The sequence below is a fragment of the Penicillium arizonense genome (assembly GCF_001773325.1).
Source record: "Penicillium arizonense strain CBS 141311 chromosome Unknown PENARI_contig005, whole genome shotgun sequence".
In the NCBI taxonomy this organism is placed as follows: Eukaryota; Fungi; Ascomycota; class Eurotiomycetes; order Eurotiales; family Aspergillaceae; genus Penicillium; species Penicillium arizonense.
This window is the reverse complement of record NW_019173282.1, coordinates 818,057-841,397: the sequence shown is the minus strand read 5'-3', so window position 1 is coordinate 841,397 and position 23,341 is coordinate 818,057. Positions and strand designations below refer to the sequence as shown.

The 23,341-nt window shown below is 48.8% G+C and overlaps 9 protein-coding genes across 9 annotated transcripts; 5 read left to right on the top strand and 4 right to left on the bottom strand.

The window, feature by feature from the left end:
• Positions 1–1,258: 1,258 nt before the first annotated feature.
• Positions 1,259–2,929, bottom strand: PENARI_c005G02244 (F-box protein; the record flags this gene model as incomplete). The annotated part of the gene is made up of 1 exon (XM_022629611.1): positions 1,259–2,929. One exon carries the CDS (start codon positions 2,927–2,929, stop codon positions 1,259–1,261), a length of 1,671 nt encoding a protein of 556 aa, XP_022490608.1.
• A 539-nt stretch (positions 2,930–3,468) lies between these two features.
• On the bottom strand, positions 3,469–3,784 carry PENARI_c005G03822 (uncharacterized protein; the record flags this gene model as incomplete). Its single annotated transcript, XM_022629685.1, has 2 exons — positions 3,469–3,702; positions 3,761–3,784. 2 exons carry the CDS (start codon positions 3,782–3,784, stop codon positions 3,469–3,471), a joined length of 258 nt encoding a protein of 85 aa, XP_022490376.1.
• A 1,513-nt stretch (positions 3,785–5,297) lies between these two features.
• On the top strand, positions 5,298–6,467 carry PENARI_c005G03664 (uncharacterized protein; the record flags this gene model as incomplete). The annotated part of the gene is made up of 1 exon (XM_022629681.1): positions 5,298–6,467. The coding sequence occupies one exon, from the start codon at positions 5,298–5,300 to the stop codon at positions 6,465–6,467; it is 1,170 nt and encodes a 389-aa protein (XP_022490104.1).
• A 1,270-nt stretch (positions 6,468–7,737) lies between these two features.
• PENARI_c005G12315 (purple acid phosphatase family protein) lies at positions 7,738–9,295 on the top strand (the record flags this gene model as incomplete). The annotated part of the gene is made up of 2 exons (XM_022630081.1): positions 7,738–7,873; positions 7,938–9,295. The coding sequence occupies 2 exons, from the start codon at positions 7,738–7,740 to the stop codon at positions 9,293–9,295; spliced, it is 1,494 nt and encodes a 497-aa protein (XP_022490253.1).
• Positions 9,296–9,491: 196 nt separating this feature from the next.
• On the bottom strand, positions 9,492–10,766 carry PENARI_c005G03348 (uncharacterized protein; the record flags this gene model as incomplete). The annotated part of the gene is made up of 1 exon (XM_022629670.1): positions 9,492–10,766. One exon carries the CDS (start codon positions 10,764–10,766, stop codon positions 9,492–9,494), a length of 1,275 nt encoding a protein of 424 aa, XP_022490059.1.
• A 1,505-nt stretch (positions 10,767–12,271) lies between these two features.
• On the top strand, positions 12,272–12,694 carry PENARI_c005G05196 (uncharacterized protein; the record flags this gene model as incomplete). Its single annotated transcript, XM_022629738.1, has 1 exon — positions 12,272–12,694. The coding sequence occupies one exon, from the start codon at positions 12,272–12,274 to the stop codon at positions 12,692–12,694; it is 423 nt and encodes a 140-aa protein (XP_022490056.1).
• Positions 12,695–14,209: 1,515 nt separating this feature from the next.
• On the bottom strand, positions 14,210–15,810 carry PENARI_c005G10348 (dienelactone hydrolase; the record flags this gene model as incomplete). The annotated part of the gene is made up of 3 exons (XM_022629998.1): positions 14,210–15,018; positions 15,068–15,505; positions 15,561–15,810. 3 exons carry the CDS (start codon positions 15,808–15,810, stop codon positions 14,210–14,212), a joined length of 1,497 nt encoding a protein of 498 aa, XP_022490249.1.
• A 1,421-nt stretch (positions 15,811–17,231) lies between these two features.
• PENARI_c005G07165 (uncharacterized protein) lies at positions 17,232–18,155 on the top strand (the record flags this gene model as incomplete). The annotated part of the gene is made up of 1 exon (XM_022629843.1): positions 17,232–18,155. The coding sequence occupies one exon, from the start codon at positions 17,232–17,234 to the stop codon at positions 18,153–18,155; it is 924 nt and encodes a 307-aa protein (XP_022490427.1).
• A 2,499-nt stretch (positions 18,156–20,654) lies between these two features.
• PENARI_c005G00274 (putative MFS transporter) lies at positions 20,655–22,557 on the top strand (the record flags this gene model as incomplete). Its single annotated transcript, XM_022629529.1, has 4 exons — positions 20,655–20,847; positions 20,897–21,059; positions 21,112–22,116; positions 22,239–22,557. 4 exons carry the CDS (start codon positions 20,655–20,657, stop codon positions 22,555–22,557), a joined length of 1,680 nt encoding a protein of 559 aa, XP_022490163.1.
• Positions 22,558–23,341: the final 784 nt, after the last annotated feature.

The following is a 23,341-nucleotide window of genomic DNA, read 5'->3' as shown; positions in this document are numbered from 1 at the left end:
CAGAGTACTTCATAACTATACCTTCCTATCTTACGACAGAGAAATTCTGGGGACATTTATTTACTGCTTCAATGTCGAAGCGGCTATGTTATCATGTACAGCAGCAAGTCCTTACGTGGCTGGCTGCCCTCGCGAAGACAGATTGTGCGTTGGAGTTATCTTCCGCTTCTAGATGACCTGGATGACTGATTCAAAACCACAGAAAGAATTATGTCCGTTAGCCAAATGGTCCTTGTTGATTTTGACGATAGCCCAGGGTTTCCTTGTTTTGTGCCGAGCGGGAGCTAACGCCATGACCCACGCACGGGGCCTCCCGAGCTCCTTGCCACCACTCACGCGCGGAGAGGCACATGGACCGACGTATTGGAAAACCTTGAACCAACGTCCACAATCCGGACCAGGAGATATGCACGAGTGGAAAGCGAGCAGACCCACGCAGCCCCGGGACCCTTGGAGCCGACTAATATTGGAACTAGCAGCGGACGGGTGACAACTAAAGAAATTCGGCAGATCACCGAACACCTGTGACCAAGTCCTAAGGCAGCCTGCCCACAAAACAAGCCACTGTAGTCTGCTGTACCGAGAGAAGTGGACGAATCATCCAACTAGACTATCGTGGGGTCGTGATAGAATAATCTCGTGGGGTCTCTTTAACCTCACTTCTTACCTGATTAGGAAGGTCACCAACACCTGAACTGATCAGTCCCCCCGCCCCGCCAAAGGCGTAGTGCTAAGACCTGCTACCTTGAGGAATCCACGACTCCCGGTAAACCAATGACATATCATCTATGCACTAGGTACCAATTAGGGGATGTTGGGAAATGAGCACTTCAAGCTCTTCTTGACCTCCCAAAGTCACTTGTTACCCTATTATTAGGAATGTCTCCAGCACCCAAACTCATCATTTCAATTATTCGCTTTCACTTTTATCTATAATCGTTCGTGAATGGCAAAGAAGTACTGCACTATGACTGCCGAGCGGACTATCTATCCAATGTCTCAAAGGTTAGTCTCAATGGACAGGTTCATAGATCCGACGTTGAATTTCTTCTTAATATGCATACACTTTCTACTCTCGCTCTCATAACCGCAAGCCATGATTTCTAGTACAGCGGCACCTCCTCCTTGCAGCCATATGCATACGTCTTACTGGCGCTCTATTCAAGACTTCCTTCTTTCCAATGTATATTTCCACCGAGGGCAAAGGGAAAAATTAATGAGGGCCCATATTTCTGGGATGTGTTGAAGTCAGAGAAGACTAGTTGTTGGGGTCCAATGCATCTTTCTCGGTCCCATATCCGGTTCTAACCATATCCATTGGAGGGTCAAAGAACGGGTTTTCTCCGTTCTCGTATAAGAATTCGTCTACCTCCTTTCCAATCCATTTTGCACGCCCTGGGAGAGATATGTCTTGATCGCAGCCGATGGTGACATTTCGCCGTCGATCTGACCAGAGACGCTTTTCCCGAATCTGTTCGCGCATCTCCGTAAGCAAAGAATGCCAATGATTTCCGTTGTCCACGAATTTCAAAAAGCTCAAGTTCACAGATCGTACCGTTTTAGGTAGTTCTGAAAGGAACGATATGACGTCGGATTGGCTGACTATGAAACGTGATAGCTTAAAGTGTCGGAGTTTGGGCCAATTCTCAATGGGAAATATGCTTTTCAAGGGCACAGGCGTGATACTGTGCAGATTCTTGTGCTCGTTTTCGGCGTCTATCCCTGTGGTAGCGAGGCTGATCTCCTCTAGATCGCCTGCTTCGCTCAACGCCTCATAAAGTCTATCATGGGGAAATGATTGCCACGTCCCGGCGAGACTAATGGCAAGATCGAGGTGACGGAAGCCCGGTTTCTTGAGCAGCGTTACTAAGTGATCGTGTTCCTCGCAAGGATCATCGAGGATCGTACAGTTAATCCCCGTGCGAAGTAGGCGGGAATCTAGACTAAGCTCGACCACATCATTTTTTTGTTGAGCGAGCACGCGTGCCACAATGCGGAATCCGTGAAACTTTTCTTTCTGCACTTCGTTGAGCCTTTTCCAAGGAAGCGAATATACCTCCTCTGGTTGTTCGTGGCTAGGAAGTGGCCATCCGCGGGGGATAGGATAATTGAATCCTTGCGGGAAGGATCGGATCATAGGAGTTTGATAAAGCGGGGTGAAAAGAATACCATGGGCTGCAGGCGTGACCGTCACTTTCTTGAGTGCAGGGAATTGTTTTATTCCATGAATGAATGCTTCTTCGTCAAATTTCCTAGCTAGGACATCGTCTTGTTGCCGGATCAAAGTCCGATAAAACTCCCAACACTCACTCAGCGGAGGCCCGATCGAGCCCAGCTTTCTTATAGTTTTGTAATCCGGGTCTTCATCGTCTATCCCGTTGTCACCGGCTTGACGCCAGAAAGTATCCTCGACACTCGCAGCGCATGCGGCCTTGAACCACACAGGACAATCTTTGCCTTTGAATTTTATACTTCTCCGTAGCTGATTGGCAGGGTTGCCTCCTCCCTCATCATCCTCGTCATCCTCATCGTCGTCATCGTCGCTATATTCGCGAGGCCAGTCTAGCTCACAGTTTCCGCGAAAGCGACATATCTCGGTCTCGTTATCACTGGTTTCCTCGTCTGATACCATTTCATTCTCCCAGCCAGGGAGTCCGCTCCGTGTTCGAGGGCCCCTGGGAAGTCGGGCATCGTCCCAGACGATCTCTGTGACCCGGTGCCGGAACTTCTCATGGTCTGCGACAGCAAGAAAGACTTCGATATTCAAGGGGTTAGCCGACAAAAACACTCGCTGGAGACGCAGTTCCACTGCATTGGAGAATTGTTTAGAGGTGAGGCGCATGGACTTGATATCGCGATTCGGTAGATGGGATGTAATTTCTCGCCACAGCTCCAAAGGGAGAGCAATGCTCTGGCCAATCGAAGTCATTTTGGTGCGCTGGTACGCTGGTAAGATGGTGGAGGGGCAAAGTGGGTTGACAACAAAGTCATTAGACAATCGGGGGGATTAGTGTTAGCGTCAGGTGCCCCTATGTTTGTGTGTACGGGCGCCCCACCGCCTTGATTGGCTCCCCACCTGGGCACCTCCTACCCATCCAGTATGATCAACGGAATACTCGAATATACCAGTTGAAATGTGTAGAAATTCCTTTACTTCTAACTTCTCTCACATGCGCTAAACTTGAAGCACAAAGGCACTTCAAGAGAAGGCAGAAGCTATCTATCACTTGATTCGGAGAAAATATCTAGGTTTGACGACCGCATTGTCTCAACTATAGATAGAAATGTCCGAGCCAAACAGCCAAAACCAAACCCTTCTACTACTGAAGTAAGCAATAACCCCTTGACCACTGCCCTCATTTGAACTCAGAAGTGACCCATCGAAACAAGCAATTATAAATGCATATCTTTCAAGCAGCTGGAATGACAACTAGGTGAGAAGTGCAAAAACGTCATATGTCGGAAGCACTAACCGAAGGTTGAAGTGGGTTCTGGTGTAGAGGTGGATGTCGACGAAGAAGTAGGTACCGAGGTAGAAGTAGGTGCTGAGATACCCACACAATAAGATGTACCTTGGGAGATTGTGCAAGGATAGTTGTACGAAGACGGCTGAGCATCTGCACTTGCGGTTGCACTGCTGCTGCCTGAGGAGTTATTCAGCGTGCCATTTTTGGCCATCGATGGGTTCCAGAGAATGGAATCCTGGCTGAAGTGTCAGCTCTCTGGAGTTTCAGAATGAGTTGGAACAACAAAAACAAACCTCTGGAGAAATGTCATACACCATGGCAAGTGACCAGCAATCCAGTAATATGCCTTGGCTTCGATTGGCATTCTCATACCAAGCGTACCTGTATCCAGATGAGTTCGTATAACCAGTCAAAATGCCTGGTTTTACTTACTGGGCGCAGTCTTTTCTTGTGTCCTCGGCAATTGGAATAGAGGCTCTTCCGCCTGTTGTGTAGCCGTATATCGGAGAGGGGGCGGATGTCATGGACAGTCTGGAAAATGGAAGAAACTACGCTGGTCTCCCAGTGGGGCGTTATGGACTGTCTCAGTACGTTAAACACTACAGTAGGGGCTGAAACGAACCACGCCGATCGTGTGCATTCTGGGGCGATGATTGTGGTGATCCTCGGGGTGTGATTCAACGGTGCATTTTCTGTGACGACCCGAGAAACAACATTCGTCTCACTATCAGAACCTTGTACTATATCTTGTTAGGTTCAAGTGTTTGTCCCATTGTTCGTATTGTCCCCAGAAATCCAACTTTAGCTGCCAATGTCACTGGCCTTGAATCACACACGCAATGCCTAGGCTGGGAGAACTTAGTAGTCCACTTACAGGCATATCTTTCTCTAGAAAGCTTCAATTGAATACTCATACAAATGCCTCTTAGCTCTTGTAGGTGAAACTTACATAGATCGTAAAGTGGCGATTGGCTAGCAAACTACTCAGAGTCCACCTTCTCCTTAATTATCCCGTGACAGCACCACCTAAAAATAAGCATCTCGCACAGAACGCAATTTATTCACGAACGGTTCGGGCGTTCGGGATGTTCGGGCGCGGGCACTAAAGAAACCCAACCCCAAGATGGGTCCACTACACGAAGTTTCTAGATAATTATGACAAAAGCCTCATTTTTGCGTTCATTCAACCAATCAACGTTCTCTAGTTCATCTAAGCAAAACAGCCCTGTGTGTCAGTCTTCAGAACTTGGTATATGGTGGGGTTGAACAAACACGGTTCATAGAGTCGTTGAGAGTTGTATATACGATGCAAAGTTGATCGTCACCCAGCTTCTGCAACTTTGACACTACTTGCATTCTACCTTGATATATCAATTGACGATCATTACTCACCATATTCTCGATGAGACTCGCAACAGAGTGAGCTCATTTACAAGGCATCTGAGACGATCCGTTCCAGAAACCTTGAAAATGAACTCGTTGACCCCAGCTTGTGGTACTCTGAAACAGGAACCACAAGACATGGGCAGAGCTTTAGTTTCACTAACAATGCATGTCAATATATTGTCCGATTTCAAACATGGGTTTAGTCACAAGCACGAGCGTATGTACCAAAATAGAATCAATGAACCGCCCGCTCTATGCCTCGAGAGAACTATAAGAGAGGGCATATTCCAGCACCGATCAGTCCTCATCAACAACCTACTTCTTTCTTTCGCTTCAGTTGACTGGATCAGCTTGGATTTCACTCGCTCTTCTTTTTCTTTCTTCCTCCAAAGTTGAACTCAACAACTCTATATTTCTCTTTTCTTCCTTCATTGTTCCGGCAACATGAAGAATACCGCGATTCTGTTCCTCGCGGGCACTGCTCTCGCAGCACCCTTCAACAAGACCCTCGAAACCCGCGAGCCCTGCCTTTGGCTCGACTCTGCCTCGGGTGGTAACGGCGGTGGAAGTGGCTCTGCCAGCGGCTCGGGCAGCGGACTTGCCTCTTTCCTCCCCGGCTTCTTGGGTGGTGGCTCTGCTTCCGCTAGCGGCTCCTCTGATTCTTCTGCCGATTCTTCCGCTGAAGCCTCCGCTGAAGCCTCCGCTAATGCGTCTGGATCCGGCTCTGCTAGCCTAGGGGGTTCTGGCAGTGGCTCTGGTGGTGCGTCTGCAACCGGTGGTCTTGGTCTTGGGCTTGGTGGCTCTGGCTTCCCTGGCCTCGGCGGTTCTGGTTCAACTGACAATGGCGCTTCTGGAAGTGGCTCCGGTGGTGCTTCTGCAACTGGTGGTTTTGGTACTAGCTCATCTGGTAGCGCTGATCTTGGTGCTTCTGGCGGCGCTGGCCTCGGCGGCTCTGGTAGTGCTTCTGGTGAGGCCTCTGGCACTGGGTCTCTTGGTGCCGGTGCCTCTGGCGCTGCTGGACTGGGCGGCTCTGGTAACACTGGTCTTGGTGCATCTGGCACTACCTCGGGTGGTGCTTCCGGCACGGGATCTGTGGACTCTGGTGCTTCTGGCTCCGCTGGCCTTGGTGGCTCTGGTAGCGCCTCTAGTGGTGTTTCGGGCGGTGCCTCCGGCGATACCTCTGGATCTGGATCTATCGGCGGTGATGCAACGGGTGAAGCTTCCGGGACCGGTTCCCTCGGCGCGAGTCCCACTGGCACCGATTCTTCCGACACGGGTTCTTCTGGGGCTGGCGTTTCTGGCAGCGGCTCCGCTGGTGCTAGCGGTTCCGGATCTGGTTCGTCTGGCACAAGCGTCTCTGGCGGCGTAGGCGCTGGCTCCGGCACCGGTACTTCTCCCCAGGAAACCAGCTGGAGCACCAGCGTCAGCTTCGCTCTCCCCGGTCCCACTGGCATCTCTGGCGGCGCAAGTGGCTCTCTTAGTGGCTCTGCGTCTGCCCAGGCTTCTGCTGAAGCTCAGGCCTCTGCCAATGCCTCTGCCAACGCCGACGCTTCTGCTGATGCCTCCGGCAATGCCAGCGCGTCCGCCGACGCTTCCGCCGACGCCTCTGCATAAGGCAAAAACGATATGACTGTCATTGCCTGGTCCCGGGATTAGCCCTTCAACGGTAGCTGCTTTCTCGGGAATCTCTGGCATGTTTGAATTGTGGTGGAACAACACTTTTGTATGATGTTGACTGGGTGTGAATTGTTCTTAGAATATTCCTGTGCGGCTTGTGCACACTTACGCTCCTTTTATTATGCGAGAACAGTACTATCAGATTAGTTCTAGGTAAATTAATCAATCATCTCCTTACCCTGACTTTTGGACCATTGTTTTTAGTCAATAATTTTCATTCCAGCTTTTTGGTAGGAGTTCATATAGAATATCGCGCAGGAGTCGCAATGCAACCTTCTAGCTATTGCAAATAACGTCAGTCATGGTAAATGTGGTGATATTCCTCGGTCAAGATGCAGCGGTTAACTTCCTTGTGACGTGGCCACCATCTTTAGAATCGCGACTATTCAAACATTACAAGTCATATATGATTTGAAAAGAGACTAAATATGACGGAACTGATTTATAGAAGTTATTGTAGCGTGCAATGGCCTGTTTACGGCTAGTGTTTGCCCTGGTTTTGGTCATGTGCATAAGTCAAAGCCGTTCTTACCAGTGGTTAGGTGACAGCGGAGATTAGGAGCCAAAACTATATCATGGCCCTTGTGTAGCAGCATGTTAGAACCAAAAGTATAGGGGACGTCAAAGGCGCAGAAACATTAACCTCGGTTAGCACTCACTCACACTCCCCTGTATAGTTCGGCATTCGGCACTAAAATACTATGTCGCAAAATAGAAAAATCTGATCCCTGCCGGAGACTCCGACGTTCATTCCCCGTGAACAATCCCAAGCGAACCAAATGAGCGTTCCAAGACTGAATAGCAATTAATAATTCCCATGGAGACCAACCGATCCCTCCACGTGCACACGAAACCACGGCCAGTAAATAACTTCCGATATCTCACCCGGCCGAAAGCTTGACGATCCCCGAGGTCTAATTTATTATGTTCGGACATTAAATCTACATTGTGCTAAGCGGCCCTTGTGCCTGGTGAACGTGGTGGGGCCAGGTGACTAAGTATGCAGAAGATCTGCATGTTCAGGTCCGTGGGTGGCATTCTGGATGTGATTGGTTGTTAGTACTTCTCGACCCAGTTGTAGTATGCTACAGTGCATTGTGTTTTTAATACTTGCAATAAAGAAGTAAAATATATATAGACGTGATCGTCCTGTCTAATGCGTAGAATGGTATTCAGATCTTGTCGATCGTTCTAATTTTCGGTCATCATGGTTGGTGTCGCGACACTCATCAAGTCTCTGCCTCTTGTGGCGGGCAGTGCCTTTGCTAGTGTCACTTATCCTAGTCTTCCAAAGGACTTGACTACTCCTCATCAGCAGCGCCTGGCCGTGTACGGACCTAACGGTACGACTGTCAATTTTTAATTTAGTGACTGCCTTTCACGTCACATATTCTAACATATTGATAGCTGTATCCGTGGGCTGGAACACGTACGAGCAGTTGAATCAGACCTGCGTACAATATGGCCTGTCAGCAGACAACCTCAACACAAAAGCCTGCTCATCCTCATCAACAACCTACGCAACATCGCGAACATGGTCCAACGTCGCAATCCTAACTGGCCTTACCCCAGCAACAACCTACTACTATAAAATCGAGTCCACAAACTCAACAGTAGGCCATTTCCTGAGCCCGCGCTCCCCAGGCGACAAAACACCCTTCAGCATGGATGTAGTAATCGACCTAGGCGTCTACGGCAAAGATGGGTTCACAACATCCAGCAAGAAAAAAGACACAATCCCAGTCATCGAACCAGAATTAAACCACACAACAATTGGCAGCCTCGCCAACACAGTCGACAACTACGAGCTAGTAATCCACCCAGGCGACTTCGCCTACGCCGACGACTGGTATCTGAAATTCGCGAACCTCTTCGACGGAAAAGAAGCCTACGAATCGATCCTCGAACAATTCTACGACCAACTCGCCCCAATCGCAGGCCGCAAACTGTACATGGCCAGTCCTGGAAACCACGAAGCAGACTGCAGCGAAATTCCCTACATCAACGGCCTCTGCCCAGAAGGCCAGAAGAACTTTACCGATTTCATGCACCGTTTCGATAATACCATGCCGCAATCTTTCACTTCGTCTTCTTCAGATACCACTGCCCAGGCACAGGCGAAGAAGGCCCGGTCCCTGTCCAACCCACCGTTCTGGTATTCGTTCGAATACGGCATGGCGCACGTCGTTATGATCAACACCGAAACAGACTTCCCCAATGCCCCCGATGGCCAAGGTGGCTCTGCAAACCTAAATGGCGGGCCGTTCGGCAAAGAGCACCAACAAATCGAGTTCTTGACCGCTGATCTGGCGAGTGTTGACCGATCCGTCACGCCGTGGGTCATCGTCGCTGGTCATAGACCGTGGTACTCAACCGGGTCGTCTAGCGGGTGCGATTCATGCCAAGAAGCGTTCGAGGGATTGTTATATAAGTACGGTGTTGACCTCGGTGTTTTCGGACATGTGCACAACTCGCAACGGTTCTTGCCTGTTGTTAATGGCACGGCTGATGCCAATGGAATGAATGATCCCAAAGCGCCGATGTACATTGTGGCTGGAGGTGCCGGTAATATTGAGGGCTTGAGTTCTGTTGGGACCAAGCCTAATTATACGGCTTTTGCTTATGCTGATGATTATAGCTATGGGGCTATTAAGTTTGTCGACGAGCAGCATTTGGAGGTTGAGTTTATTAAGTCTTCCACTGGGGAGGTTTTGGATACTAGTACGCTGTATAAGAAGCATGCCACGCGGTTTGTGAGGCAGTGAGCGTGATTTTTTGAGAGGGACGAGATAGTTCAATTTGTTCATAATGACCTGATTAAAGAGTCAGTCGAGAGCAACATGCGCTCGTTGATGATGACTATATAAGGCACTGAATATACAAAAGTCCATCGATTAACTGTTTTCCCCGAACAATCTCAGAGGACTTGTAATGAATGCAAAGGGTGAGACAAGCTCAAATTCACTTTTTCTCAACAGGATGCTTTTGCAAACTCTCATACCATTGGATCGTAGACCCAATCATAAAAGCCCACGAGCCCCAGAAAGTAGCAAGCGTTGCCTGGTATTCGACCTTAGAGTGCATACTCCCTGGCCCAAGTGCACCGCACAGAGTAAAGCCAATGCCACCAATGAAATTCCAAACACCGATATGCCACCCCAAAACATGCCATGCGGGCCTGTACCACTTTGATTGAGTCTCAAGAGTGAACAACAATCCACTCAGAACGAACCCTAAACCACCCACGATCTGAGGGACCCAGTATACACCATCGGCAAGGCCTTGACTCATGTGATCATAGATACCAGGAAGACCAGTAAACCCAGCAATCCAGAAGATAGTCGCAGCAAGGAATTGAACCAAAGATGCCAGAAAACCAAGTTCATGGAAGTAATGCGAGCGCAATTCTGAAACGGACGGCAACCATCGAAATGATCTCCCATCAGGCGATGACGTAACATAACCAGGACGATTCGACAAAGACTCATGATCACTGGCAGAAGGATGAGAACGATTCACGAAAAGCAGCGACTTCCGATTCGCATGGTGATGCCGACATTCCCGCATACTCGGCGTCACCTTGGTAGATGCAGGCGTGTGTGAATGAGTCCCATCCTCCTCAGATTTCGTCTTCGACAAAACAGACTCGAGTGCCCAACCAAAACATCCTGTCTGATTTGCATTGATAGCTTCCAATAATAACAACACACTACCAATCTCGAAAACAGTTGCACCGATAAATCCTGACACGCCACCCCCTGTTAGCGTTTCACCCGGGAAGGCAGCCTGTGGGACTTCGAGTGGTAGCCAGACAAAGAAGGCGTTGATAATCCAGATCATGGAGCCAATCGTGAATGCGATCGCTACCAGATACGACACGTCCCAGTAGGGTACGCATGTCAGCATGCGAAGAATGCCTTTTGCTATGGCGTGTGTGCTACGTGTTAGTGGGGGAACCGTGTACCCGGTTTCCTCGGGAGTTGCCTTGGTATCGACGCGCAACGCATGCCGGCCTTTTCTGTTATCGCGCGATCGCCAGAGATGCTCGATAGGTGGGTGAGGTCGGACTTCTCCAGGTGCTGCGTGTTTGGCTTGAAGTTGCTGGGGTAGAGTGTAATGTGCCCAGGTGGGGTTCAAGAAATGCAATGGACCTGAGACGTGGGATCTCCTTAATTCCAGGCCACTTTGGTCTTGTAGTGGCTCTCGACCTGGTTGGAAGTGGGAATGTCGGGCCATTTAGTGGCCGGGGCCGTGATAGCACGGTGTATACACGTTCCTGAACGTGTGAGGAGAGATGTTCGGATGCATAGGGGAGAATGTTCGAGGGATATCGCGATGTCGTGCTATCTTGTTTGGGTAAGCACAACTGGGGTTGCATGACGTCGTGAGATAGCGCGGGGTTTAAAGCGGCGGCACTTGCTTCCCAAAGCGGTAGTTATCATTCAAAGTGCCTTCGCAGCTACTAGTTTAGTACCACTAGACCCCGATCGGGTGCTATCAAAGCTCAATATTCGTCTTCAATCTCCGCCTCTGCCAGATCGACCAATTTCACAAGGTTCAACATCAGGTAGCAATACCTCTACCGGCATCCCTCGGACGACTAACCAGCTAGAAAAACGCAAATGTAGGCTCAATTCTGGTCTAAGTTTAGCTGCCGATAAGATCTCTTCGCCTACAAAACGTGATCTTCAACAGTTTTACAATATGTCGGTTAAGCTAGTTCACGAGCATATTTTAATGCGGGATGAAATTAGGCGTTTACGGGAGTGAAACAAAGCAGAGGAGAAAGAGGGAGAAATCGAAGAAGCAAATGCTTAATACAGGTAGTTTAACATGAGGTTTTGGATCTTACTACCAGTGTTGTTGGTGAAGGAGGTGGTGTAAATGGTGTTTAAAAAATGTAGAACTTTTGAAATTTTGATGGGGTGACGGCCGGCCGGGATCTACGTTAGCCTGTTCTAGTTAGTGGCTCAAAAAAACATCTGAGTGTGGCTGGAGATACCAACACAGTGGCTGCTATGTTTTTGTGATACTATGACGCCTGACCTGCCTGCTATACATGTTCAAGTTTATACCAGCCGTTGGATACATCCCTGGCATTTGCACAGCTCTAAGATTCCCATGCGTTGATTTCCTCCCCAGCTTCGTAAAGCGTTGATCGATTATCCTTGGATCCATTGCTAAATCCAATGGCCCCCACGGGGCCCCTTTTGGGGCTATCTCGCAATGCTAACCAAGCTGGGAAATGGCCTTGACGTCGATCCTACCGGAAATTCAAGGTTGACGGTCAGAGAAGGCAACAAAATATGGGTCCGGACTGCTTCTATTTCTTACCTGGGATTTGTAGACCACTAACAATATCGAGGCAGCACATAGTCCTGCAAATGAGGTCATTTGTTTAGAACATGGCCCCAAGGTGGTATTATTATAGCCCCAAGGTGGTATTAATATGGCCCCTAGTTGTTCATACGGGGCGTTGCATCCACTTAACCATATGTAGATCCATCACAAGAGTGCCTGATCTACGTAATTTAGATCAATAAGCAAAATGCCTCGCCGGTTTCTCCGTCAAGCTGTAGGGATATCGAATTAATCAGCCTAGATTCTCGACGTACTTAAAGCCCAAGACTGCCGCCTTCATTATAGTAGAAACAGACTCAAACCAATATCATTTAGTCCAGGTCTACTCTGAACACTGCAAAGCTCCAAGTCAATACCTCAATTCATCTTCACTACTCAAAATGCACCGACCTATCCTTTTTGGCACCTTTCTTCTGGCATGCTTCGCCAAATTCTCCTCCGCCGCCCCATCGGTCAACACAACCGAGGTCGATATTACCGACAGAGCATTGAAGTTTCCCCACTGGGGCCGGTTCTGTACCGACACCGATTGCAAAGAAGGCTGCGGAGAGTGGATTAAAATGACAGATTCAGGTTGCGTTTCTGGCGAAGGCAGCAATTCATTCTACGTTAGAGACGGCGACTCTGGAAGCCCTCTGATGCTGGTTATTTCTGACGACGATGGGTGTCCATGTCAGAGTGATTGCACAACCAATCCAGACCTGGGAAAGGCCGGTACCTGCGTTAAGCTTCCGGAAAACAAGAAATCCTGGCGATTTGTTGAGATAGGCTGGGATGGTTGCCCTGCCAATAACTGCCCTTAAGTGATATTCGCCATCACTTGGCTATAAAACCGTGTCTCAAGGCCTCAATAAATAAGAGAAATCTTTGGTACCGGCTGGATGGATGGATGGATGGATATCATTTACCCAGATCCCTCGCAATGAAAATCGATATGCAGGCTACAACTACTTTCTAAATACATCTTGATTGATCCCTGTGATTGTTCCATACCGGCTGAACGGTGAACTTTGAACCTCACCTGGTACAGGAGTAGTAGTAGTAGATTTCATTTACCTTGACCCCTCGTCGAGTTGTTTTCTAAACCACAACCCACTAGGCTGGGTACGGATTCGTTATTTTAGTCTAGTTGGGAAATCAACTCGCAAAGCGATATACAGGCAGGCTACAGCAACGATATATATCCCTGTATGTATATCTAAGATGTCCCACTTCCTGAAAACGAATTTAGAGCCTCGTCAAGGCCTATCGTGGCCTAGTTGCCGCTCCCGTTGTTAGGCTACCCTCATGGCGCGTGACTTTGAAACCGCTGTGACGCCTCGGCGAACTCTAGCACGTCCTTAATTGTCCTCGCCCGCGGTTTACCTCTCTCACCGCATGGCTCATGCAGCGATGATACAATGCCATCATTTATTACGGTACCAACTGCTAAATGTAGCGGCCAGGGAGGCTAGCTGAAAGAGTGGTATAGCCTGATGTAGAATGGGGTTCTTGAAAAATTGAAGAGAATAAAGTGGTAAAACTGATTTGGAGCGCGTCTGTACATTGGACTTCTTATTGCCGGTTAACCCCGCTTTATCTGCATTCAATCCGAAAGATTAACGATCCATTTAGGGCTTCAGGTGTGAGCCAGGAGCTCCATTCCATAGGATCATGTTCTAATCCATTTCCGTCAAATGTACTTGCGACACAAATCTGCCCGTTTACGATAGAGAGCTCAGGTCCTAGAAGTGTCAGTTGTGTATTAGCCGGCATTGGTGTCAACCCAATGTCAAAAGGAGAAGGGTACATACGTTGTTTCTTGTCCGATGAGGTAAGAAGAGCACAGAAGCATCAAGTAACGATTGGCCTAGGCCCACCTATGGAGTTCATTTCTTGGGGCATACTTGGTGGAAGTTCAGTGTGGACAGGCACGTTCGAAAAGATGCAGGGTAGATAGGCTATAACAGAAAAGAGAGCAATAATGAAATTTATCTATAGTAAGTTCATGAGGGAGGGAGAGGATGATGGGCATTTTCAGCATGATAGAGGCTATTACTGACAGTATGGCACGTCTACTATCACGCATAACATCAACTCAATTGCTGCAACATCTGTTCAAACATATATGTCACATTCGTCACCATGTCCATACTGGCAAAAATCAACAACGCTAAGAGGAAGAGTCCAACAGGTACAACATCACTCATTACTAAGACGCAATCGCCTAAAAACAAGAGCTCCCAACTGAAATCATCCACGTGAATCACAAACTCCTCAGACAGAGGTACCTTCGCGGTAATTTCATGATAAGGATCGCGACAAAACGTCGTAAACCTTCATGTCTGCTTCGCACCATTTTCCTCATCCTCCCCGCCATCTTCAACAGTAGCAGTCCGATCCCGATCCCCGGCCTCGGACTTCGCCTTAGCACTCGACTCAGTCTCAGTCTCAGCACCATCGTCCTCCGCAGGCATCTTAGTAGCAGGTTGCTGCACCGACTTGCCCTTGTTACCAGTCCGATCAGGCAAAGTCTGCTCAGTCTCACTCTTCATCTCAGTTCCAGACTCCTCAGCAATCTGCGAAGCACGGGAACTGTGATGACGACGCGCCCGAGCATGAGCACGGCGAATCATCTTATTATGATAATCCTCCTGCTCGACTTCATTGTCTTCATGGAGAATGCGACGAGCAGCTTCGCGGCCGACAACGGGAAGCCGGTCGACACCTTGAGCAGAGCTTGGTAGAAGCTTAGGGTCCAGAAGACCAACTTGAACGAGGACACTCGCCTGGTCCCAGTAGACATGCTCGGAATAGAGACGGCCAGCGCGGATGCTGACAATACTTACGAGGATGATCTCCACGCGTTTGTTTGTTGCCGGGACGCCGGGGAGCATCCATGGGACGTCCTGTGTGTGTTCGAAGCTCACGTACAGTTCGTCCACGATGCGGTCTGGACCAGTCGTTCGGGAGAGGAGGCGCAGGCGCATTGATGGGGGTAATTTGCCGATGAAGTAATGATCGTAGAAATGGCGGAGGGCTTTCTTGCCGATTCCACCTGTAATTGTTGGCGCATAAGTTACAGCGGGGGTTTTGTGCTGCACATAGCCGTCCATTGTCTTTTTAACGTTGGACGAGAAGAATTTGGCTGGATATTTGTTAGCATATCTATGCGACAGATGATGATCCCTTCTTACCGTCCACATGCTCCTCCCAGCGTCTTTCAAAATCGGGATCCCGCGAGTAACCCTTTCGCAACGTTTTCAACGTCCGCGTGAAAGCCAGATCCGCCGATAGATGGTCATATTCTTCGAGATCGGTCTCCGCAAAGCCCGGCTGTGCATTGTCGTACGTGAAACTGGGATATCCCAGATCCAATCGCTCTCCAGTTCCGATACCAGGGTTAAGAGGCCGTGTTTGGCGGCGCTTCTTCCCCTGCAAACCAAGTGCGACGGGTTGAACAAGCACATCTACAGTTTCGCCAGCCAAATGTACGAGAACCTGAAGCTGCGTACTGAATCGGGAACGTGTGTCAGGGATGACACTGGGATAGTATGCGACGAGGGCACAGAGCCGACTCGAGTTGGTAGGCTTGAGGTAGTAGTCGAGACAGTAGTTCGCGGCATCGCCGTATGCTATAAATCGGGTTAATTTGGTTCCGAATTTCCATGTGTTGTAATTGTCGCATACCGACTACACCGTAGTTCTCGCCCACACCGAGTCCATCCTTCACAGACTGCAGTTTGGCACCATATTCCTTTCCTCCGCCGTTATATGGGACATAGAGCACGTCGAATCCTTCGTCTTGCCAGTTCTTGATAATCTCCATATCGAAGTTTTCGGTTTCGGCTGTGATGCATAGTCGCGCATTGTTATTTCCATTGTTATAGAGGAATCCTCCGCTTCCCAGTCCCGGGGCGCTGATTGAAACGGTGGTCATGCTTGTATATAGTGTCGGTGTCGCCTTCTCAGGTTGTTGCAGGTTACGCAAGCGCTTTAAATATGGTAAAAGTGGTTCGCAAGACGATTTACAGAATGGCAGATCGGATTAAAGGAAGTAAAGAGGATGGTTTCTCAACCATGGCAGTTGACACTTAACGGCTCTACGTCATTGGCGTCGCAACGTCATCGGCCCATGGTTTTATATTAATGTCACGTGAACCAGGTACATGGACATACCAGGCTATTTCACAAGTTAAGAGTACGTTTGAGAAAGAATTTCATGATTTATGACGGGTTTTATGCATAATTACTCCTTTTAAGCATCCATAGCCCCATCCATTCCTATGAGAGCTTCACTGTGTTGCGATAGACATGTATATGCAGATGCACGATGTACCTGTCGTGCCATGCTTTTCCTCGTAACCGTACCACGGATCCACAGAGGCTAATTTCCCTACAGAAAAGACTCATATCACAACGGACGAATTCAGTTACGGCCAATTTTGGAAGATATGAAGACAAAGTGCAGTATGCAGAGTAACCCGTTTCCACTCGGCAATTTACGTGAAACTACACACGACAAGCTCAACCTAGGTCCCGAATCTGAGCACTATCCCATCTGCACCTGGGATCTTGAGGCCTTACCGCTTGAATTACTCGCAGAGACTTGAGAATAAATCTTCGTTGTGAGGGCTAATTCATATATCGTGATACTCTATCCGTGATATTGGTAATTAACTGGGCTAACAAGGCCATTCCCCATATTCGTTGGCAGCTTGTAGCTTCCACCTTGTCAGAAAATCGTCCTCGAATTTGGGTGCCAGTGGCGCATTGGGAAAGTTACCACCCGCTCGTGTGAATGTCACTTAGAGAAGTGCGTCGGCGAATGGGAAGCCATTCATCAAAGGACAGGTGAAGGGACCGGCGAGGCTTTTCATTGCAAGGGAGGGAATAGAGAGAAGCTTGGACCTCATGGTGGGAGTAAGTTTGAAAATCAGGAAGCTCTGCATCATCGAGTCTGGACCTGGGATGTTCTAGGTTGGGACTCATGAATATGCTCTTGGTTCGGTGGAGGCAGAGACTTGCATGCCCGTCAAAGAGCAGAACAAACACAATTCTCAGAACTCTGCGAACAGTGGTGAGTGCGATTCGGAGCATTCTTTCTTGTGCAGGGTTGATTATCTGTATGCATATCTAGAGCAGGGGTTGAGTACACGGACTTCATAACGGACTTTATAACGGATTTTGTGGTTTTTGTGATCCTTAACTCCACCGGTGCTGGACCCCTTCTTCCTCACCATCCATATGCTACTTTATTAACCGAACACCTTTCCCCGAGTCGAGCGGTAACCACTGGGAAGTTAAGAAGCCCCCAGCAAGTGATCGTATTATACCGAGTACAGCAAGTGAACACCCAAAATGACCGGACAACGAATCTTCATGACTGGCGCCTCCGGCTACATTGGCAGTGTAGTTGCGCAACAAGCCATCCAGCAAGGCTACAATGTCTGCGCCCTATCACGGACCGAAAGAAGCGACGAAAAGATTCGAAACCTAGGCGCCACCCCAGTACGCGGCGGCTTACAATCCTACGCTGTTTTGCTGGAGCAGAGTGCCCAGGCCGATATCGTTTTCCATCTAGCAGACGCATGGGCAGGCAATTTCGGCAAAATGGAATACGACGAAGTTGTGCGCATCGACGTAGGTGCTGTGGATGCCATAGGCGAGGGCCTGAAGGGGACATCAAAACCCCTAGTGATCACGTCAGGAACCCTGGTGGTTGCTGCGCATCCCGATGGTCTGGAAACAGACGAGGAGTCAGCAATTTCGGAGAAGCCGTTAAATGATCGCATCAAGTCCGAGCAGCACGCGCTGGGACTCTGTAGCCAGGGTATCAATGTCAGCGCCATTCGGCTGCCGCCGTGGGTCTACGGCCACGGAGGCAGTGGGGTTCGTCTCTTTATGGCCATGTTCACAGACATGAAGGAGGTATTCTACGTCGACCAGGGGTCAGCGCCTACCTCGGTGGTGCATGTCGATGACGCCGCCCAGTTGTACTTGCTGGCGGCAAAGAAAGCCCAGCCTGGGGATATATTCAACGCAGTATCCTCCAACACCGTGACGGCCCGGGAACTGGCTACAGCCATTGCTCATACTGCCTGTCTGCCGCTGCAACCGCTTTCATTTGATGAAGCCACCAGCCGGGTGGGAGAGTTCATGGCGAGCTTCCTCAGTGTGGAGAATCGCGCGTCGGGCAAGAAAGCAAGGGAAACGCTCGGATGGGAACCACGGGGGCCGACTGTTATGAATGACATCAAAAACGGATCATACTCAAAGCGATAGTCTAGGGGATGGCCAAAAATGGCGTCGTGCACAGGACTAGAGGTGGATGGAATAGTGCTACTGTATGTGCCCTCCCGCTGCATGTCATCTTTCCTTTCGGGTGGGGCGTAGGAATTACATAGACGTGGCGTGCTGCAACTAGTAAGATAATAAATATAAGAGTCCGCTGAGAAAGCTTCTACTCGCTAGACCAAGATATCTTTGTGGTGGTGAATGTGAGGTGGATGTAATCTAGATTGATTTGGTAATTGTATCAGTTTGTGACAAAGTACTTAGATAGATTGAGGCGGATCTTGTGTATCTGAGATCGAAGTGCGTCTGATCCTCGTTCCGTCTTACTCACAGGCTTCTTATGTGGTAATCCCGTGGCATGATCGGTGTTCAGTTTAACGTCACATACCTATCGGACACAAGAATCTTCCCACGGATGGCTGGAAACATCCCTTTCAAGCTAGTGTATAAGCAAGGAAGCCGGGAAAGGGGAGGTTGAGTTGAAAAGAAGCCCAACAAAAGCTAAGAACGGACAGATCTTCAGGGATCTGTGTACCGGGGCTCGGGGGGTTTAACGGACCTTACCGGACATACCGGGGTTATCTTCTTTCCTCGCCTCATGGTTCATTTATGCTGAAATTCGGAGGATTTATGGCCCGATACATATGTATCGTGCATAGCTTTATCAGTTCGCATCGCAGTGGGCTCTCGAACAAGTATCTCGTAACACCTTTGGATCTTCGGCCTGTGGCGTTGTACATAGTATATAATTCATAAATTCCCACACTCATGGTGCACAATCTCAAGCTTATCTTTATGAATAAGCTTCAGTGGCCAAACAGGAAGGATGTCATGGATTAAAATGTTCACCGAGCCAGGTACAGTGACATTCGACATCCTCGTACGGGTTCCCTGGGCATGAGTGGTCTGGCTATCCTCAATTTGGTGATGGCACTCTATGCTCCGTGTTATTTAACTTTAGGACGATCGACAATATGTTCGACTACTTAGGGCGTCTGAGTCCGAAGCCTGCTGCCCCGAAGCACATCTTCTGGATGGATGCATTGGTAGCGTCTCCCTCGCCGTCGGACTATTCTGGTTTACATGGACCAGCAGATCAGATATTCATTGGGCGTGGAGCATCGCGGCTGGAGTTCCCTTTGGATTTGGAGTTGCGCTTATCACCATCGGATCAACAAACTATCTAGTTTGACTCCTATACTGCTTTTGCTGCCACGGCTCTGACGGTGTGTATCTGTGCGCGGGCTGTTTGCGGTGCTCTGGCACTGTTGCTTGTGTGAAGAGCCTTTGAGAAGTTGGGTGTTCAATGGGCATTCATGATTCCCGCAGGCTTGGTCCTTGTTTGCGCGCCGTTCCCTTTAGATTTATGCTGTCCTGGAAGATGTATTCGATCAACGTTCAAGCCGGCACAACTTTCCGACACGATTAAATCTCGGCTAGAGCATCCTCCAACAGAGACCACCCGGTTCTTAGATTAGAATGAGGAGCAACCTGAATTGCGAATAGTATAGAAAGTCAAGAGAGGTTCACATTTAACGGCACGACGTCATCGGCAGCCTGACGTCATCGTATCCATGATTACAATGTCACGTGCGTTAGGTACCAGTGGTGTTGCAAAAGTATTTGACCTCTGGTACTTCGGGCACCTGACCGTCATCGAAGACTGCCTACTATTTTAGACCATGAAATCTCGCGTTCATCATATTAAATGCATACTAGCTAAATTGAATTAAATTCCTGAGGTTTCTGCCAGGCAGTATTAAAAAGTGGGTCCAGAGGCGAAGTACCGAAGTCAAAATACTTTTGAAGCATCAGTGTGCATTGACATATTGTAACAGGCTATTACATTGAGATATGTCTCAGCTAGATTATCATTGATAAACGGTTTCATATAGTATTGCCCTTTTTAGGCTCTCATAACTTTATCTATTCCTATGCTACCTGCACTGGATAACAGTAGACACCTATATATAGATACACAGCGACCTATCGTACCATACTTTTTTCATAGCCAAATATAGAACCACAGAGGTTAATTCCCTAAAAAGGGCATTTCAGACTGGACGGGACACGTGTAATCTTGTAAAATATAAAGATAAAGTGGGATGTACAGAGAATTCTCGAGTCTCACAAATTTAATAAAAGCGGTCCCAGACGTGGCAACAAAGCTATGCTAGTCCGCACCCTAGCGGGAGCTTCGGATGGGTTCCAAGGAAAAATTAGCAAGGTCACGTGTTATATAGCTTCGATCTACAGAACATCCCAGAAATTGCAAAATCACGGAATCCAGACACAATAAAATATATCTACCTTCACAGGCACATGTATCGGGAATTGGATTTATATCAGGCGTAAATCCAATTCCCGAGATAACACTGCATAAAACCCTGCCACAAGAAATACACTAGAGCGAAAGAGAGAAAAAGTCTCCACGATAAGACCGCTTCCCCTCCACAACCCACTCGAGCTCATCGTTCAACACGAGCAATGTCGCTTGTGCAACACGTCTCCGTCATCGATGGTGTTGATCGCGAAGCAGAACCAGACGTAGCAGAAGACTTTGTCCCCATCCGCCGAAAAATCAGCTACGATGTTCTGCAGCCACCAACAGAAGCCATCCCGGTCGCAGAGCTGCGCCCTGGAACACCGGCGTACAAGCATTCACCTGCGAAGAGAATAGGTACGAATCAATTAATCTACAGCAAATATACCTGCTAACAAGCCCCCAGCGCAGGTCGTGGTGACCGTGCTCGCGTGCTGGCTCGCGTCGGGTATCGTGTTTGGTTTCGCGGCTCTGAAACCAGTCCTCGTCGAGGAGGGCGTTTATCACGAGCGCTGTACACCAGCCGAAATAGACGAAGGTCTTGAACTGTGTTCTCAGCAAGATCTCAGGTAACGTCATCCTCATACCTGCCGTGTTGTTGTTGTCGCTAACCAATACCAGACTCAACCTCTTTTTCACTATTGCTTCCATCACCGCCAATGTATCAGCCTTGCCAGTTGGAACAATCCTGGATCGCTGCGGCTCCCGGCTATGCTGGGTAATTGGATCCATTTTGCTCGCCATCGGCGGCGCCGTCATGGGCTTCGCGTTCCACATCCCCAGCTTTGACGGGTACATCCCGGGAAATTTCTTCCTCGCGCTGGCTGGGACATTCATCTTCGTGCCATCCTTCCAAATCGCAAATGCATTCCCTAAATACGCGGGGACGATTGTCGCGTTGGTGACCGGTGCATTTGACGCGTCGGCTGCCGTCTTCCTTTTTTACCGACTCAGCTACGAGGCTTCGGCGAGAAGATTCACTCCAGACAAATTCTTCTTAGGCTATCTCATCGTGCCGCTCTGCATTCTTATCGCGGTGGTGACAGTAATGCCCGCGATGGATTACGTGTCAACATTGCAATTAGAAAACAGAATCGAAAAGGCGGAAGATGCCACACGCGACGTGCACGACTCAGACGACGAGATTGAGAGTACAGCCGAGCTTACCAAACTCCGACGAAAGCGCGCAGAACAGCGCAAGAAGAAGATCCGCCAGATTAACGCCATCCTGGGTGATAAAGACGAGCGTCAACTGCGCGCCGACCGGGAAGAAAATCGCCAACAGATTTCTTCGGTCTGGGGTGTTTTGCACGGCCTGCCGGCGCACAAGCAGATGGCCACGCCGTGGTTCATTCTCATTACATTGATGACGGTTCTACAGATGATCCGCATGAATTACTTCATTGCGACTATCCGCTCGCAATATGAATATATGCTCGGGTCAATTGTTGAAGCGGATAGAATTGGAAGCTTCTTTGATGTTGCATTGCCGGTTGGTGGTGTTCTTTTCACGCCTGCTATTGGCTTCTTGCTCGACCGTCTTAGTGTGCCGGCAATGCTGGGCCTCATTGTTCTTTTCACTACTGTCATTGGAGTTTTGAATTCCATTCCGGCTGTTTGGGCTGGGTACATAACAGTTATATTGTTTGTGTTACTACGACCACTTTATTACTCTGCTATGTCGTGCGTGTCCCCCGTCCTCCCTCCTCCCCCTTATGCGATGCGAGTTATAACTAACACTGATCTAGCGATTATACAACCAAAGTCTTCGGCTTCGCCACATTCGGCCGTGTCTACGGTGCCATCATCTGTCTATCGGGACTATCAAATTTCTCCCAGTACGGCCTGGATGCATTGACGCATCGCAACTTTGACGGAAATCCAATTCCAATCAATGCTTCCTTGGCCGTTGCGGGGTTTATCGTGGGCCTGGCACTCGTAATATTTGTTCTCGTGGCTGCGAGACGGCTAAGAGCGCAGGACCACGCGGATGACGAGGAACGGGAGAGACTTCTCCTGGCCTTGGACGAGGAGGAGGAATACGAGAGTGATGAGGAGCATCGGTGATAGATGATAGATCGGGTTGGAGCTAGGATTCTAGGATGGGAGACCGAGGTTCGTTCGGCATTTAGCTTAAGTGCCGGCATGCCAATGTTGTTCTTTTTATCTACTGTGGCTTTAATATTTAATTGTACGTACTACCAAGACGAAAAGAGAGCGGAATAGTCACATGCCCTGAGACAATTCATCGGAACTGGTGATTTTTTAAGTTTTCCCCGGATTTCGCGTATACCGGGGTGGAGCTATTGGTGCCCTGACAAAGAAAGCTTCCAACCTCGAGAACAGCGCTTAAACGGTTCGTAGCGTGGAATGAATGGAATGAAAGGATTATCGTGGATAAAGGGATACATGCATGATGAGCTCATGACCTGCATGCTGAGAATATATCTGACGGCCAAGACCAGGGTAGGTAGTGCCACGCTTTGTACGCTCTAAAGCTGCCAATGAAGAAACTGTAAGAGATAACGGATTATACTTTCGGTATTCCCGATCAGACTTCTAACCGGACGTACCAGAATGAAAAATGTCAATGCTAAAAGTTCCACTTTCGTATAGAAGTCATAGCTTGAGCTAAGTCTTGGCTTACTCTGGACCTCGTCACAGTCGATGAAAGAACAGACAATCAACACAACGCAAGTCCACCATGTAGAGGCAAGAGTAAGATTTAGGAAACAAATACAACTCCAATATCCAGATCCATGTAATGCATGACGAATAACCTCTACACTGCCAATATCCCAGTCCAAACAAACCCATTATAAGTCCTATCCCACACAACCCCAACCAATGC